Genomic DNA, 16,566 nt, shown 5'->3' with positions numbered 1-16,566 from the left:
CACAACTCCTCCAACATAAACAGATTTAAAAGACATGCAGCTTCAAATTAGGTGGCTGTTGGCAAGGCTGCTGTAATGTGGAGATGCGTGCAGCATCCTGGTAAATATCCTTATCCTGATCCTTGAGCTCACAACAAACACCACAAACAAAAAAGACATTCAGTGTTTCTGCTCTCTTTGTTTCCAGGGAGTATTGTGAAAGTAATTATTCTGTTGTATTTAAGAGGCCTATTTCATGGATGGGAAAATGTATTAAATTTCATTTGGCAGTTATTCAGTCCTTGTTAATGTTATCTCCAGAGATAACTGCTTCAAAGCCGGCTTTCAGACCTCCGTTCCTTCTCTTCTACCATAATCCTTCTAAAAGAGTGCAGGATGGGAACTTTGGGAAACTTGTCATCAATTTCTAGACCAAGCGACACTGATACAAAACTCAATAGGCCATCAGGAACTTTTTGGTATAGTCAAAGAAAATTCGTTTGTTATTAATGGCATCTGGTTCAAACGTTTTCTTTTCACATAGGTGTTTTTTAGAAAGAAGAAACAAAACAAGGAAATGGGACAAAGAAAAAAGGCCTGGTAACTTTTACTTTTCTCTCTTCTCTTTCTCTTCTTGTTTTTCCACAAACACAAAAGAAAAGTTGATGGGCTTTAATTGTCATTAGACACCCAGTGACACAGAAAGCAGTTTGAGTGTTTGAACGGTAATCTCCCCACGAAATATCAATCATACATGACAGTTGGAGAGCGCTAGATTTGTTTCAATTATCTCACCAGATCTCCGTCATGTTAGAGGAAAGCAAACTTATTTTCCCAAATGTGCAAAACACCATTTAGTCCAAAAGTGCATCTTTTAAAGAGGTGGGAAGTGGCCATGCAGACTTTAATGGCTCACAGATGGGGACCCGGAAGTTCACGAAACGGCAGCAGTGGAAGGATTCTGCGGGGAGCAGTCCCGGGGGCACCGAGATGCGGTAGAAAACGAGACCCGCCTCTAATAACCAACTCCTTTGTGCGAGCAAGCTCGAACATCTGGGACGCCCTTCAACCACAAATATCACTTCCATATTTCTCAGTTTAAAAACTTATCAGACGACTTTTTAAAAACTCCTGTGATTAAACATTAGGACTCTTCACTAAAGTCAGATCTGGATGCAATTCTTTTCTTTGAATTTTGATTCTTGGGAGATGTTTGTTGGGGGAAGATTTCCTCACTCCAGAGAACACCTGTTTCTTCCCCCAGAAATCTCACAGCTTCACTTATGTTTTGCCTGAAATTTAAGGTAATTCCTTATTGGGCAATTCTAGGGAGATTTCTTTAATGCTTATTCTCCAGATGATAAAATAATTTTCAAGAAGACTTAAACTTGATGTAAATGACCCCGACTTGGCAGTCCTGACTTGTCACGTGATCAGCTAGGCCGAAACTCCCATGAATGTCCACCAAAATGGTTAAAATGAATGATTCTGTGATTTAATTCAAGAGATGCAAATGGCTGTTATCTGATTTCAGTTCTTTTTTTTTTTTCTTAACTCGTACGTTCCATCTATCAAACCTGTTTCATTTCTCTCCTCTGTATCTCCACCCTCCACCCCCAAGTCTCTATGTTACTTTCCTACAGTGGAAACTGTAACTGGATGCAGTCCAGCAAGTAAGAACCTCAGCAGGTGGTTCGTGGAGTCCATTTCATCCCTTCCTGCCCCGGGGAAGCAGGTTAGTAAGTAGGTTGTAGGGAACTCAACTTAATCCATGCCTAGTGAACCAAGTCCGTTGAGCCCAGAGATTATGGTGACATTTTGCAATTACTGGTATGCAGTTTCTTTTGTTTGGACTGAAGGAAAAGACAATCATACACTTGATGTGTACTTGGGAGTTCTAATCCCTGCAGTACAAACATACCTGTGAGAGTGTGAACAACCATGGGGTGGGCTTCCACACAACCCGAACTGGCCTTTATTTTTTAATGCCTTTCTTATCATCCAAGTAACACATGCTTATTGTAAAATATTTGGAAAGGAAGTGGAAGCGTAACAAGCCTAAACTAATGAAACATTCCTTCCCCATCACCTCCTAAATATTCCCCCTCTGAATGTTTTATTCTCTGCCCATCACCTATTCCCTTGCATGTCAAGGTTCCAGCACAGCTTTCCATTGTTCTATGGATCAAGTCTAAGATGGATACTTCGCGCATCTGTGTCCTTCACCTGGATGCCAGAGGACCATTCCAGTTCCCTCCTGTTTTCAAGTTCCTTCCTCTCCAGCTTCACCTACTCATGGTTCCCCATGTGCTGCATTCATTCCCATATGAGCAAGGCGCTTGAGCCAAGTCCTCCCTGTTCTGCCTCCCAGAGCTGGTTTCCTCTGCACAACTCACCAACCACTTCTCTTTTATTAGTCCCACAGAGCCCCTTCTTCTCACTCCTCGTCGACTGTCTGGGTCTTCAGCACTCTCACCACCTTGCTGGGCCTGGACGGGGCTCTCCCCTGACTGTTCATTGCGGATGCCCCCATGAATACCCACTCAAGGACAGTGCTTGATAGGGCAGAGCATATACTTCAATGCCTCTGTTTTGCTGCCATTCATAAAGCCTATTTGTGTCTTGGGATGTAAGCATCCCAAGGACAGGGACTGGGTGTACAGTAGGTCATTGTGTAGGATTGTAATATTATAAATGTGCAATGAGATGCTTCGTAAATAGTCAATGATGATGAAAGTGGCACGTATCTGTGAGACTGTTTCTGAAATCGAAAACCTTTTGATATTGTCAAATATACATTTTGCATGTTTCTATCAAAAAATGAACATTCTGTTTAATTCAACAAATGCCTCTGAAATGTGTGCTATGTGCAAAATGTGTGCTATGTGAAAGGCACTATTTAGGTATTTGCAGGAGAAATAATAAAAGATAGACACATCTATTACTTACAGGTTCCTACATCTTAATGGTGGGGTCATTTAAGACAAAAGAAAGTGAATGCCATGAAGGAGTACAAGGTTGTGTGGGGTTTTAAAGGATGGGCGAAACCATATCAAATTGAGAAACCTGGGACTTCTTCAAGGAGGTGGCATTTTAGAGAGGCTCTGAAGAATGGGTAAATTTTTGATACAAATTAAAATTTTTTTTAAACTGACATTTAACATCAATGAGGTAACATCTCAACTTTAAATCAAAGTTTCTATTTTTACATCCAGACGTGGCGTTATTTTGATATTACAGCTATATGAAGAAGCAACTAAGGGCTGCATATTAATGTGTTTTCATGTTGTCAGACTACATATTTTGGACGAAAAGCAGATTTTTGTAAAGCCCTTTATAAACCTCACCGGCTTTACTACAAAGTGAACAACACAAGGCATTTTGGACACAAATGGTACCTCATTGTATGTGTGTATTATTGGCCCAAATGATTCACTCTTATTTAACTGCAGTAAAGTCTTTCATCTCCCAGCTATACAATAATAGTTTCCATATGACCAGTGGCTCTGCTATAAATAAGATCAAAAGCAAAAGAAAGGATTTAATAAAAGAATATGACATTAAGAGTAGCATTAAATCAGGGGGAAAAAGACCAATATTCAACCATGTTGTTTGTTTTTTTGAGACTGAAGCTCTACACAGTACTGAACAGCTTCCCCAATATGTCCTGAAATGGCATTTTACAAGGAGTAGGCATGTACAAAATCCATTTGGGTATGCCTTCAAGTGGTAAAGATTAAGCTGGGGGGCAGCAGGGAATGTGGGGGTAGGGAAGAGCACCCCCCTTTAGAGGCAGGCTGGAGAACAGGTAAGCAGCTTGTTTCACTTCGAAAGAGTTCAGGGGAATGTGTGGATGGCAGACGTCTATCCATTTCTCGGTCCTTTTCTGTTCTATTTAATGGAGATAGACTTTTGGTAATCCAGAGATTCTCAGAGAATCGTAACATTGCTCAACTCTCGTACATGAGTTCTGAGAAAGGAAGTTTTTTTTGGCAATGCACAGTGACTTGATAGGAAGAGCCAACTTCCCAAACAAATTCTCCTCTAGTTCTTAAAAAAAAAAAATTACAATGTTAATCTCTATTCCCGACTGGATAAACAGCTGCTAATAACCTCCAGCTCCCAGGGGAGGAGAATGTTTCCTTTCATCTTCAGACTGGTGGATATCTGACGTGCACTGGACTTTAGTGATTCCACATGTTTCTTACTTTGCCTTCTTCAAAACTGCCCTAGTACCTACCGGTCTTGCCAATGCAGTTTTCTTTTCTCCCTTAGATTGCATCCATAGAGTTGGAGGACATCCTCAGTTATGGTACTACTTACTTGAAATTGTAGTTCTTTTACTGTGGGTGTATTTAAAGAGGAAATTCAAGCACTTCTAACATCTAAAGGAAGCTAAAGTCTTGGACCTTTGTGTCTGAAGCCTTGTGAGGGAAATAACCATTTTGGTTTCTTTCAGGCTGAGCTAATTATTCACTCAAGGGCTGGCTACGTTCAAAGATACTCAATTCCTAATAGCATCGCTAATGCGATTACTTACTTCTATCTGTTTGTGTGCTAAATCGAGGGGACAACGTCAACACTTTTCCTCTGCTAGGAAGTACCCTGCAGAAGGTTACAGGGCCAGCCGGCCCCGAGAGTCATTCTCACTTGTTCTCGAGCACCTGCTTTTACTGGTGACCTCAGTTCTACACCTCAAGATTCAGACATTTCACAAACAGCTTTTTAAACAAAAACCAGCTGTTTCCCATCTAGACTACAGGGGGAAGAATTTGGGCAGTTCACAGAAACATTACCCAGAGACTACCACTCCCCCAATAACTTTCACACACTTTCGGCTCCAAACAACACACGGGTGCAGAAGCCGGGGAGAAGGCAAACGTGAAATTAAAACGTGGAAACTTGATACCCTGGTTTTTGACGGTGTGTCCAATTAACTGCTTGGAAATGAATGTGTTTATTGTATCAGGACAGTGCTACCCCAAAGATGTCATTTAACTAATATTGGACAGAACCTTCGGTTAAACTCAACTTTCTGGTTGTAAGATGATTTATGGATGTAGAGGAAGCTATAATTATGCATAACTGTGAATGTCAGCCAATTAGGTAGAATCCTCGTGTTTCAGAAATGCGATGTTCAAGCTTTTTAAAAATTTTTTGATTTTTTTTTTTAGGTTTTCCCTCTTAGAGCTGCTTTGCCTAAACCCTCTTCTTATTTTGAACCCATTTTACACTTCTATTTTCTAAGCAATTAAGATACTTTTGATTTGAAAAATTTACAGCCACAATAAAAGTTAAAATAACACAACGACCACAGATTTTGAAAAAATATAAAATGGCCAAGGCTTAGTCTTGGCTTTTAAACAGTGCCAAGTTGCTCCAGGATTTTCTGTTTTGGTATGAATGACATAACTGAATTACTTCATGAGCTGCTACTTTAATTCCTAAGGGTGGAAAATTCCATGAGTTAATTTAATTTGGATGTAAAAAAATATACATGAAAACTCGCTCTTCCTGTGGACTCTCATGTGAAATATCTGAGCCAATTGTTGGAGCTGCTGTGCTTCGAGGAGGGGCTTTCCACCCAAGGCGGCCCGGCTGGTGCTGCACGGTCCCGTATCATCAGAAGATTTGGGCACAGAAGATCCTTTATTTTCTGCACATGTTTTTAATCACTTTATTTGATACCGCTGCAATGCCCTTTCTAGCCCGTCCCTAACTGCTGAAATCCTACACAGACATTAATATGAGCTCAATGACACCCTTTCCAGGAAGGTTTTCTTAAGAAACCTTAGGTCTCCTAAGGCTGGACAATGTTCCTCCTTCTCCGAATTGTCTCTTAGGTCCCTTCATCATTCCACCTTGCATTACAGTTAGGCACATACTTGTGTTATTCCTCCCCGCCCCCCAGAGTCAAAGGCCTACAGGATCAGAGACTCTCGCGCACATTTCATAACCCCCAAAGGATCTGAAGCACAGAAGACAAGAATGAGGGAATGAACATCTGTGTAGTTGCTAATATATACAATATTATCTTCCCCCCCTCCCCGAAAATCTGCTTTCTTGAGAAAACAAGGATAATACCACCTTTTTAAAATGCAAGGGTTGTGCCTTTTCTAAACCATGGACAGTTTAGATTGTGTCCTTGTCCCCAATAAGAGTTCAATAAAAAAATATGACAGTGACTATAGCTATTAAAAGCATCTACCTGCTTTTTCCTCTATTATTTAAGAAGAAAGCCAAGTAAGAATACGATGAGGCCAAAGCATTTTAAATATGCTTTTATATTTTGAAAGTGGGGAAAACAACCAGTTTTTGTTTTTATTTATTTAAAGTTCATGACACCAGCGTACTAAACACATACTTTAGGGGGAAAAAATTAGGGAACTAGGCTTGTTTTGTCCTAGAAGTGGAGAAAGGGAGTCTTGGGTTTGATGATCCTATGCAGATTGACAGCCTTGTTTCCAGGTCACAGGGCCTGTTTTGAGTAAAATAGGTATTTGGGGGGGTGGGGGGGAAGAAGGGGATATACCTAGTTTGGACCCACTGCTATGGGATCTGGGCATGCATCATGTCCTAACCACTTGTCCCAGGGATTGTCAATGGAGCGTAAGTGGTCTCACTGCTATGCTTGTATTTAAAACCTCTTGACTTTCATTCGAGTGAATGCGGAAATATCAAATGGTAAGCTCCAGGTTTCTGAAGCTGTTGTACCTAATCCATAGTTAAGAGAATTTCTTTAAGTCAGACAGAAAAAGACAAATACTGCATGTTCTCATATGTTATATGTAGAATCTTTAAAAAAAAGAACTCAAAGAAATAAGAGTAGAATGGTAATAGCTGGGGGAAATGGGGTGATGTTGGTCAAAGGGTACAAACTTGTAGCTATAAAGTGAATAGACTCTGGGATCGAATGTACAGCAGGCGGATAGTAATTAACAAAATTTTATTATATATTTGGAAGTTATTAAGAGTAGATCTTAAAAAAAGTTATCACCAGGCACACAAAAAAAGGTAATTTGTGAGAGAATGGAGGTGTCCACTAATCTTACTGTGGTGATCATTTTGCAATATTCACATGCATTAAATCATCAGGTTGTACACCTTAAGCTTATATATGTTTGATGTCAAGAATATCTCCAAAGGCTAGGAAAAGTTTTAAAAAATAAAAAGAGGGGCGCCTGGGTGGCTCAGTTGTTAAGCGTCTACCTTCGGCTCAGGTCATGATCCCAGGGTCCTGGGATCAAGCCCCACATCGGGCTCCCTGCTTCTTCCCCTCCCACTCCCCTTGCTTGTACTCCCTCTCTCGCTGTCTCTCTCTCTGTCAAATAAATCTTAAAAAATATATAAAAAAATAAAATAAAAAGAATTTCTTCAAGTTCTTTATCCTCTCTGTCTTTTTTTCCTTAAGTTTTTTTTTTTAAAATAAAGTACACTATTGATATAGATTAAAAAAACCTTTCAGTTGAGACTGCTAATCTGCTCTCAGAAATACAATTGTGGAGATTAGGATAGATGGTGAAACACTAGAGATAGGCAAATAGCCTCATCAAAGACAGAAATCTACATTGGTTTCCATATAGTAGCTACAGAAAGATGTTGGAGATGACTAAGATCTTGAGTGAAATTCTTTAACAGGCTATTTAAAAGATAGTTTCGAAGTGCTCTGAAAGGGAGGCAATGACCTCTCAAACTCCGTTTGGTTCCACTAAGACCAAGTCTTTGTGGACAAACCTCACTTCCTCATTCGTGGGAATGCCACGTGTCTGGTGTCTTGTGATAATGCTAAGGACAAAATGAGAGAAGGCAGACAGCAGGAGAGTAAAATGAGTTGAACATAACTGGTTGAAATATTAAACCCAAAGGCAGGGGACGATGTAAGCGTCGAGAGAATGTCTGTAGCCTTGAGCCTCAGGCCTTCTGCTCTGTGTCCTCCTTAGCTAACATTTTTATTTGTGGCTTTGCTCAGGGCAAGAACGGCACCCATCAAAGTTACCGAGGACAGAGCCGGCAGAGTACGTGACCGCATGAGGATCTAAAGAAGAGCTTCCGATGGAAACAGACTAAAGGCTGAAGTATGAAATTCACAGGCATAGAAAAACTACAAAACAACAAAACAACAACAAAAAAAGCCCCACAAAAACCCACAAAGGCATAATGTGAAGTTCTGTACCGGTACAACACAAAGTACACAAGGGTAGTTGAGATGCGTGTGGCTGATGGATTTCAGCTGATTATAAATTCAAACTCTGCCAGCAGGATGATGAAGGCGTCAAAAATGGCTAATAGGATCTTGCTAGGTGGCCTTTAGGTGAAGATACAACATATTGAATGGGTTTGGTAATAGATCCACCCGTGTCCACCCTGATGATTCCTTGAGCACTCAGTTCAGTTTGAGACTCTACATGCTAAAAGGTCCTTGAAGAAGAAAGCATTCCTTTTAAACTAGGGAGAATGCACTGGAAAGTCATAAAATCCAAAACTTTCATGGGGGGTGGTGGTGGTGGTAAATGTTTGAAGATATAAATATCTAGCCCAGAGGAAAAAACACTGAATAGACTGTTGTCAAAGAACTGTAAGTTTCTGAAGTATTTGTTGGGTTGACTTAGGGGTAACTTCAGTGGGCAGAAAAATGAGGACTGCACAGAGAAGTAAATTTGGGCTGGTCATAAAGAAGAATTTCCCAACATTTGATAGAAATGGGCTTTGTGGTCATTTAGAGCTACTTATCCTTGGAGGGAAGGGGGCTGGTAGAGGCTTGTTGACTGCTTGGCAGGGGATTTTGGGGGATTTGGATAGACAGGACAGCTAAGATCCTGGAGATTCTACAGTAATAACTGCTTAGAAACGCAGCATCTGCTCAAATATACATGAGACTTTATGGAGTCAAACTCTGTGAAAATGTAAGAGGAGCAAAATTGAAGACCTCTATGGATCAGGCCTTCGTTGAAACAGATTCTTCTGAGCTCTGCCACTCTCATGACTATATATTCCAGTAAATGCTCCCCAAGATATCACATCCCTGCCCATGACTCCTTCCTGTTGCATGAAGCCAAGGAACAACTAAAGAAGGGCCTTGGGTTTCTATCACGGTGAGTACTGAGTAATGCACAGACTTGTTGAATCAGTATGTTATACACCTAAACTAAGATAACATGGTATGTTAATTATACTTCAATAAAAAACAAAAATCATTCTTTTCTTGGGTTTCATTAGTTTCAGTCAGTGATGAAAAGGTTTGTAATATCAGCCACAGTTTTGAAATTGCTATGGTATTGGGTTAGAGAGGAAGTTCACCGTGGCAGTGTGGTATTTAGTACAAAGAGTGCTGCTCTCCTTGCTGGCTTGTCAGGTTTCTATCCGAGCTTGGCCATTAACCTGTGGGCGTCCATGCTTGGGTCACTTCCCCTTTCTGGGCCTCGGGCTTCAGGAGTAAAATAAGAGCCACGGGCTAAATGACTTCTGGGGTGCTTTTAAAATCTAGAATTCAATGGTCCCAACTCTCTTAAGAACCATGAAAGCAAAACTAAGTTAAGTTGTTATCTTATGAGGCTGTACGTGGTAAAAGTTCTCGTCTGTTCACAATGTCAGTTAAATAAAAAAAGGTGCTTTATCACCTAATGAATTTTCTTCTGATAAATTCTTTTTAACCCAAATTAAAAATGTTATGAACAGAGGGAAAGTGGGTTAGGACGGGCTTATATCTTTAATGCATGGTTTCTTTCTTTCTTTTTTTTGCCGCCTTCTTTCTTTCTTTTTTCTTCTCTTTTTCAAGTTGAAACACGTGGTTTCTGAAATGTGTGCCATACCCCTACCTGGGGGTTCTGGGAGGGGGTCTCAGGGTTACTGTGGAGGATGGGTTGGGTGGGGAGTTCTACAGGGTTCCTCCACTCCTAAGGCAACTAGAGCAACCAGATCCCTAGGCGATCCCTGCTCTTCTACCCAGTGACAATGCACCCCTCCACCCCAGGTAACAGAGCTGCATCCCTGCTCTCTGATGGGGCTTGCTGTATGGGCTGTAGCAATTTGTTTTTAAATATGTGTCTTTTCCTCCTAAACTGTGAACCCCTTGGGAGCAGAGACCACGTGTTAGCACGGAGCCTGGCATTTGGTAACCACTCTTGATAAATATTTTTGGAAATGAATAAATGGACTTTAAGCAAAAAGGCTCTAGGAACCACACTGATTTTCTATATTAATAGAGAAGGAGATTTTGAGCTAAATGATCCCTTCGTTGCCGACTGTACTAGCAAGTAATCAGAAGCACATACAGAGTCACATGAAGACATTTTTGATGTGGGTTTTGTTCATATTCAGTTAAAAGAGGAGATGAGGTCATCTGAAAGGCTTGCTTTCAGGTCTCATCTGTAGATGGGAATACTGAGTGAACACTGGAGAGAACTATTTTCTGAATAAATAAATGACAGAAAACTGTCATTTCAATAATTTATAAAAACCTAATGATTTAATATCAGGATTAACCACGGAGGTATGTGAGGCACACGGGAGTTATATCTGGGTAAGAGCGTCTAATTAGCTTAGTGACAAACCCACCTGTTTCCTTATTCTCCCACATTCAGAGATTTCTGCTTTGAGTCTGTCGGAAATGTGGGTGGTTTGGGTAAGAAAAATAACTTAAAATTTACTACTTCATGACCCTAGTAAGGAGAGTTTACACCTCGTGCCACTTAGTCCAGAAATGCTAACTTAAGAATAAGTGTTTAGACAGTGAGGGTTTTAATATAGCATACCACTGCACTGGAGGAAGAATTCTTTACCTCTGCATTTGGTAAAGAGCTGCCCTGGGAACTTGGCCATGGGATGCCTGGGAATTCTTTCATCAAGGAGCATTTATCAAGATCTGAAAATCACAAGCTCTTACCTGGAAAGGTGCAGCTAGAGCTAATGTCTGGGGAGCACTAGTGGTAGTAAACAAAGAGTGTGGAACGTAGAGGCATTGTCCCTGAGTTTCAAGTTGGCTTCGGGACTTGAGCCTCCTCAAAAACCCAACAAGGCCCATCTGACCAACCCCTACACTGGACATCACTATCCTCCTCAAAGGGCTCCTGCGAAGACTGCCGGAGGTAATATTCACAGAGCACCTAATGTAATACGTAGTAACCAAGGATTTATAATATAGGTGATAAGGCCAAAGTCAGGCCTACAAAAGATACATAGTTTTGCATGACTGGGTAAGAAAAATATGTAGCCGGACGCCTGGGTGGCTCAGTCGGTTAAGTGTCTGCCTTCGGCTCAGGTCAGGATCCTAGGGTCCTGGAATCGAGTCCTGCATTGGGCTTGAGCAGGGAGCCTGCTTCTCCCTCTCCCACTCCCTCTGCTTGTGCTCTCTCTCTGTCAAATAAATAAATAAAATCTTTTTTAAAAAAGAAAAAAAAATATGTAGCTAACAGTGTGATTCACAGAGCTCTGGAAAGTAGAAAAGAAAATGGACTATCACAGCGGAAGGCAGCAAGGGAAGGCTTCCTGGAAGAGGCAGAATTTGAGTCTGAACCTTGAGACTGGTGGGAATGAGATGGACAGAGGGAAGGGGGTAGGGCAAGCCAAGACCGATAGACATGGAAGAACTACCTAATGAGAATGTAAAGGGCAAATTCTGGTAATCTGCACAGACTGGTCTTGCTGGAAGAATTTTGACATATTGGAATAGCTAAACATAAGGCTTTTGGTAAATGGTAATGGGGCTTAATCAACTGGATTAAGACATTGGTCTTTATTTTGTAGATAATGGAAAGCCAGTGAAGGTTTCTGGGCAGGAAAGAGCATGGCCAAATAGCATCTAGAAAGCCTGCGAGTCTACAACATTCACGCTAGTATTATGAGCCATGCTGCTGTGAAAAAAATCCCTTTCATTACACTAATACTTAGTAAATCACTGAAGACCTACTTCAGAACTCCAAGGAAAACATTTTATGAATCAAAAGCTAAGTACAATATGTTAGCAATTAAATGAGATAACGTAACAGCCGAGGCAGAACCAGTTTTCCCCACCACAATTTCAAGCTGCTGCAGAAAGAAATGCTTATATCATCTTCCAAGTTATCAAGCCATTTTGTTTTGATTTTTGGAAGGCGGGGAGAGAAGAAGCAAGAAGAGGAGGGAGGTCAAGAGGATTCAAAGCTGTCTATTCTTTAATCAGGAGGAATTATTAAGGGACTTATAAAGGAGATTTGCTCAGAACAAAACTAGCCCTGGGATGGGTCTTAAGTTACTAAAACTGGCTTCTACTCCAGAACAACGAACGAAGGTGTGTAGTTGGAAAGAAACACCCACCAGTGTTCTCTGCAGCGAAGTTTCCGGTGCATACCTCCCACTGCTACTTTATTTACTGCAGCTGGCCTGAGTTTTATAGCCTGTTTCATGTATTAAAATTCAAATGTGGAAAACATTACCAGTATCCTCCTTGAATTTTTTTTGTTGTTGTTGTTGTTCAGGGGGAAGGGGGGTGGGTTTTTTTTTCTTCTTCCCCTTCAACTTCCTTTTTATTGTGGAATGTATCAAATGGTCAAAGGCTAACTTCAGACTGACTAAATTCAAAAACTATTTCCTTTGTTCTTCTGTTTTTGTTTGAAAATTCATACCAGTTTGCACAAGGAAAGAAATGACAAGCCCATCTCTTTCACACACGTTAGGGTTTCAGGCTGGGAAAGCTCAGACTCTGTGGAACCTGCTGGGTATTTCTGGGAAGAAAGGAGAAAGACAGAAATACCTCTCACTGGGTTTCGAGGGCGGCAGGTTGTTACCACACCACAGCTTTGGGGTTACTCTATCACCTGGTCGGCTCTGCAGTCATCCCTGATTGGATTATAAATGCCTTCAGAGGAGGGAATAGGAACTCTTCCTCCTCAGCAAAACTAGCAGCTTTATGGCTTCTGCAGAGCGTTTTCAAAACCAAATCAAAAACGTTTCTGTGTAATATTGGCCGATTATTTCCCGCCTCCTTTTGCGCTGCTCCATTCTCCCCCTCTTTCCACTCACTGCAGCCAGGTCAGGCCAACCTCCTGTCTCCAGAGATGATTCTGGTCCCTTCCTCCTATCCCACCTTTGAATCAGACTCAAGGGGGAGGCAACCCAAAGGTCAAAGAGTCCCCCAAAGCATCTATGTATAGTTTATTATTTTAAAGAACCACTTAACCTACATCTGGTATTCAAGAGCAAACTTTACATATTTATGGAAAAAAAAAAAAACTGTCTCTGAAGCAATGTGCCCGTTCAACATATGCAAAATGAACACAGCTACAGAAATTAAACCATTTTTCTCTTGATTGAGAGCAGATATAGAGAAATGGTTATATAAGTCACAGATCTGGCTTTTCATAAAGCCAGATTTCTTAATTAAAAGCAGTATTGTTTAAACATTGTAGTTTAAAAAGAAAAGAGCTGTACAAAGTAAAACCTCATATTATATGCATCCCAAGTGTATTTAACACATTACCTGAGGCCAAGCTAAATTAACATCTAGATTTTCCTTTTGTAAACTCTTAGCAACTGCCATGAATAGACAAACAATTTTTACTCAATGATGAATTTTTAGGATAGAGGTCAAGGAAAAGCAAAAAAGAAAAAAAAAACATTTAGCTTTGGCATTCAGAAATATCTTTCCACGTTTTAGAAGTGAGTTCATTGCTTCTATTTATATACCAGTATTCTGGGCTTCAAATTGGTTGCAGGTTTCCATAATACACTGCTCAGGATGGTCCTCTCAGTCTCAGTCTTTTATTAAGAGAAAGTGAAAGGAGGACAGAAGAATCCTCTTGACCAAGAACTTAAAAAGCCTCAGAAGAACCTGTGCCTATTCTGCATTCTCCTTTTGGAATCATCAGTAAACAAGAGATGCTATATTGGTAACAGAAGATAGGCCTTCATCCAAGCAACTTTTTAAGAGCCTACAGAGTACAAAACAGGACACTAAAGTGTTTCTGATCAGGCAGGTGTTTATAAGCAGAATACGCAGAATCATTAGTAATAAATTCTCCACCCATTTGGTCACCTTACTGTCATCACTTAACATTTTGTTAGGAAGATTCTGAATTTTGGGGCACTTGGGTGGCACAGTCCATTAAGCCTCCGACTCTTGGTTTCGGCTCAGAGCATGATCTCAGGGTCTTGAGATCAAGCCCCACATCGGGCTCGGCACTCAGCATGGAGCCTGCTAGGGTTTCTCTCTCCCTCTCCCTCTGCCCCTCCCAACACACTCATGCTCTCCCCTCCCCACAAATCAATAAATAAATCTTAAAAAAATCTGAATTTTCATAATCACCAAAAAAGGGGAATGCATTCCCAAATCATTTCCAAAAGCAATGGGCACAATTGAAATTTCAGTTGTAATATGGACAAATCTGCTTAAATATTATTTAAATAAATACTTATTCATAAATTGGCAGTGATAAACTACTGTATCCTTAAATCACACAGTCCCACACCATATATTTAGGCAGATAAACACACCACATATTTCTACCTCCCACACTCAGAATCAAAAGACATTGATTTGGATTCTTTGATAATAATAAAAACTTTCAACCTACTCATATCTGAAATGCCAGTAATGTAACATGTACAAAAAAGGTGGGTCCTCTAGATGACGTCACTAAGATGAAGAATTTAAAACACCAGTAATGACCCAGCAATGTCCTCCTGGGTATATACTCAAGTGAAATGAAAACACACGTCCACCCAAAAACCAGTACGTGAATGTTCACAGGAACATTATTCATAATCGCCAAAGAGTGGAAATAACCCAAATATCCATCACCTGGTGAATGGATAAATATAATGTATCCCTATGTTTGGCAATAAAAAGGAATGATGATCTGATATAGGATGAAATATGTATAAACCCTGAGAACATTCCACTAACCGAAAGAAGCCAGCTAGTCAGAAAAGACCATCACATATTGTCTGATTCCAGGGTTAGGAAATATCTAAGAGAGGCAAATTATAGAGACAGAACACAGTCATTGCCAAGGTCCAGGGAGAGGGAAAAATGGAGTGTAACTGCTACTGGCGTGGGGACTTCTCTCCTTTTTTCAGGGGTTAAAACGTCCTAAAATTAGACTGTGGTGATGATTGCATAACACTGTGAACATACTCAAACACAAGGAATTGTAAACTTGTAAATGGGTGAAATGCAGGTAAGTGAAGTATATATCTCAATAAAGCTGTTTAAAAAAGAAAAAAACAGCAGCAGTGGTATTTATACTTGAAATTCTAATTCTATGCAGTAACTGAAGAGTCTACAAATTTCATCACTTACCATGAGTGAATGTCTGTTGGCTGAAAGAAGACCAGTTCCATACCCTGAGCCCAGACCACCCATTGCTCCATTATGAGAAGGTCCAATGATTCCATGCATGTCCCCATGACCACCAGGCATAGCTGTGGATGGGCCCACTGCATGATTCCGGAGAACGTGAATAGCATCATCCAGTCTTTCTAAGCGATCTTCAATTCGGCTTTGCTGTTGGTTAATAAATGTGAAATTTGATTTAGTTTGAAATGCATGCATAGGTTACAGAAGTAAAACTTGAGTTGGCACAAATCATACTTTGAGTTTGTGAATATATGTTTCCAATACAATTTATTTCCTTGAATCAATAATAAAAATAAACAGTGACCTTCCCAAGAAAGTAGTGAAAAATGTTAATGGTATATCATAGTGTTATTTTTCATGAACAAAGTATATTTTGTAATTCTTCTCGACATTATAATGTACATATGCTATACAGTATTGAACTAGCTTGAAAGAGAATTTAGATTTACTTCAGAAAAAAAAATCTATAGAATTTAAGAAACATTCTAGCGGATATTGATTAAAATTTTCAAAAAACTAACAATGGGAAGATGATGCATTTATAGTTTCCCAATTAAATTATTTTCATTATCTTCTTGGAGGCCTATTTCCTTCATCTTTTCTGTAGCATATGATACAGTGCTATGTATCAAGTCAAGGACAGGTAAATACATGCAGACTATAGTTTCTTATTGAGTACTATCTATTTTTACCATTGTTTCTTGCCTTCTATCTATTATCACCAGCTTGTCCTTGTGTGTAGAGGGGACTGGGAACTCAAAACGGATACAGAAAAAAACATTACAAAAACTATGCCAACCAAAGTGGTATGAGATTTCAAGACTGAAGAATCACAAAGTCATGAATTAACTGTTCACCAGGGGCTTCTAATGACTTCAAAGCCCTTACTCTGTATAAAATTCACTACCTTATATAATTAAATTATACAATTCAAAACCAACTGACCTTTTTTTTTCATCCCCGCCACTGGGATCCTGTTTTCTGCAACTAGATAAGGTCTATACTATAGTTTTTGGTGAAGAAAAAGGACATGTAGATGTGTATTCACTTTTTGCAGTATGATCAATAATGATAGCAAGTAAACATCTGCACACCACTCTCTAGTGTGCATTTTAAAATACACCATTTCACTGGATCTTCATTCTCCATGTGTAAGGCAAGCAGGGAAGACATGATATCCCTTCCATATAGACGTGCAAATGAGGCTCAAAGAACTTAAGTAATTACCTGGTGTCACAATGCCAGGAAATGGTACA

General features: G+C 40.1%; 1 protein-coding gene across 3 annotated transcripts in view; it reads right to left on the bottom strand.

Moving 5' to 3' along the window:
- The window catches only part of TCF4 (transcription factor 4), a 353,017-nt gene that overhangs the window by 17,385 nt on the left and 319,066 nt on the right, over positions 1 to 16,566 (bottom strand). For all 3 annotated transcript variants that reach the window (XM_044921066.1, XM_044921065.1, XM_021686140.2), the window contains one exon: positions 15,254 to 15,457. In XM_044921066.1, coding sequence (XP_044777001.1) covers positions 15,254 to 15,457 — 204 coding nt within the window. The remainder of the gene's footprint in view (positions 1 to 15,253; positions 15,458 to 16,566) is intronic.

Source organism: Neomonachus schauinslandi, chromosome 14 (assembly GCF_002201575.2).
Source record: "Neomonachus schauinslandi chromosome 14, ASM220157v2, whole genome shotgun sequence".
In the NCBI taxonomy this organism is placed as follows: domain Eukaryota; kingdom Metazoa; phylum Chordata; class Mammalia; order Carnivora; family Phocidae; genus Neomonachus; species Neomonachus schauinslandi.
Note: the sequence above shows the minus strand (reverse complement) of the source record. Positions and strands in the feature narration are given on the sequence as shown.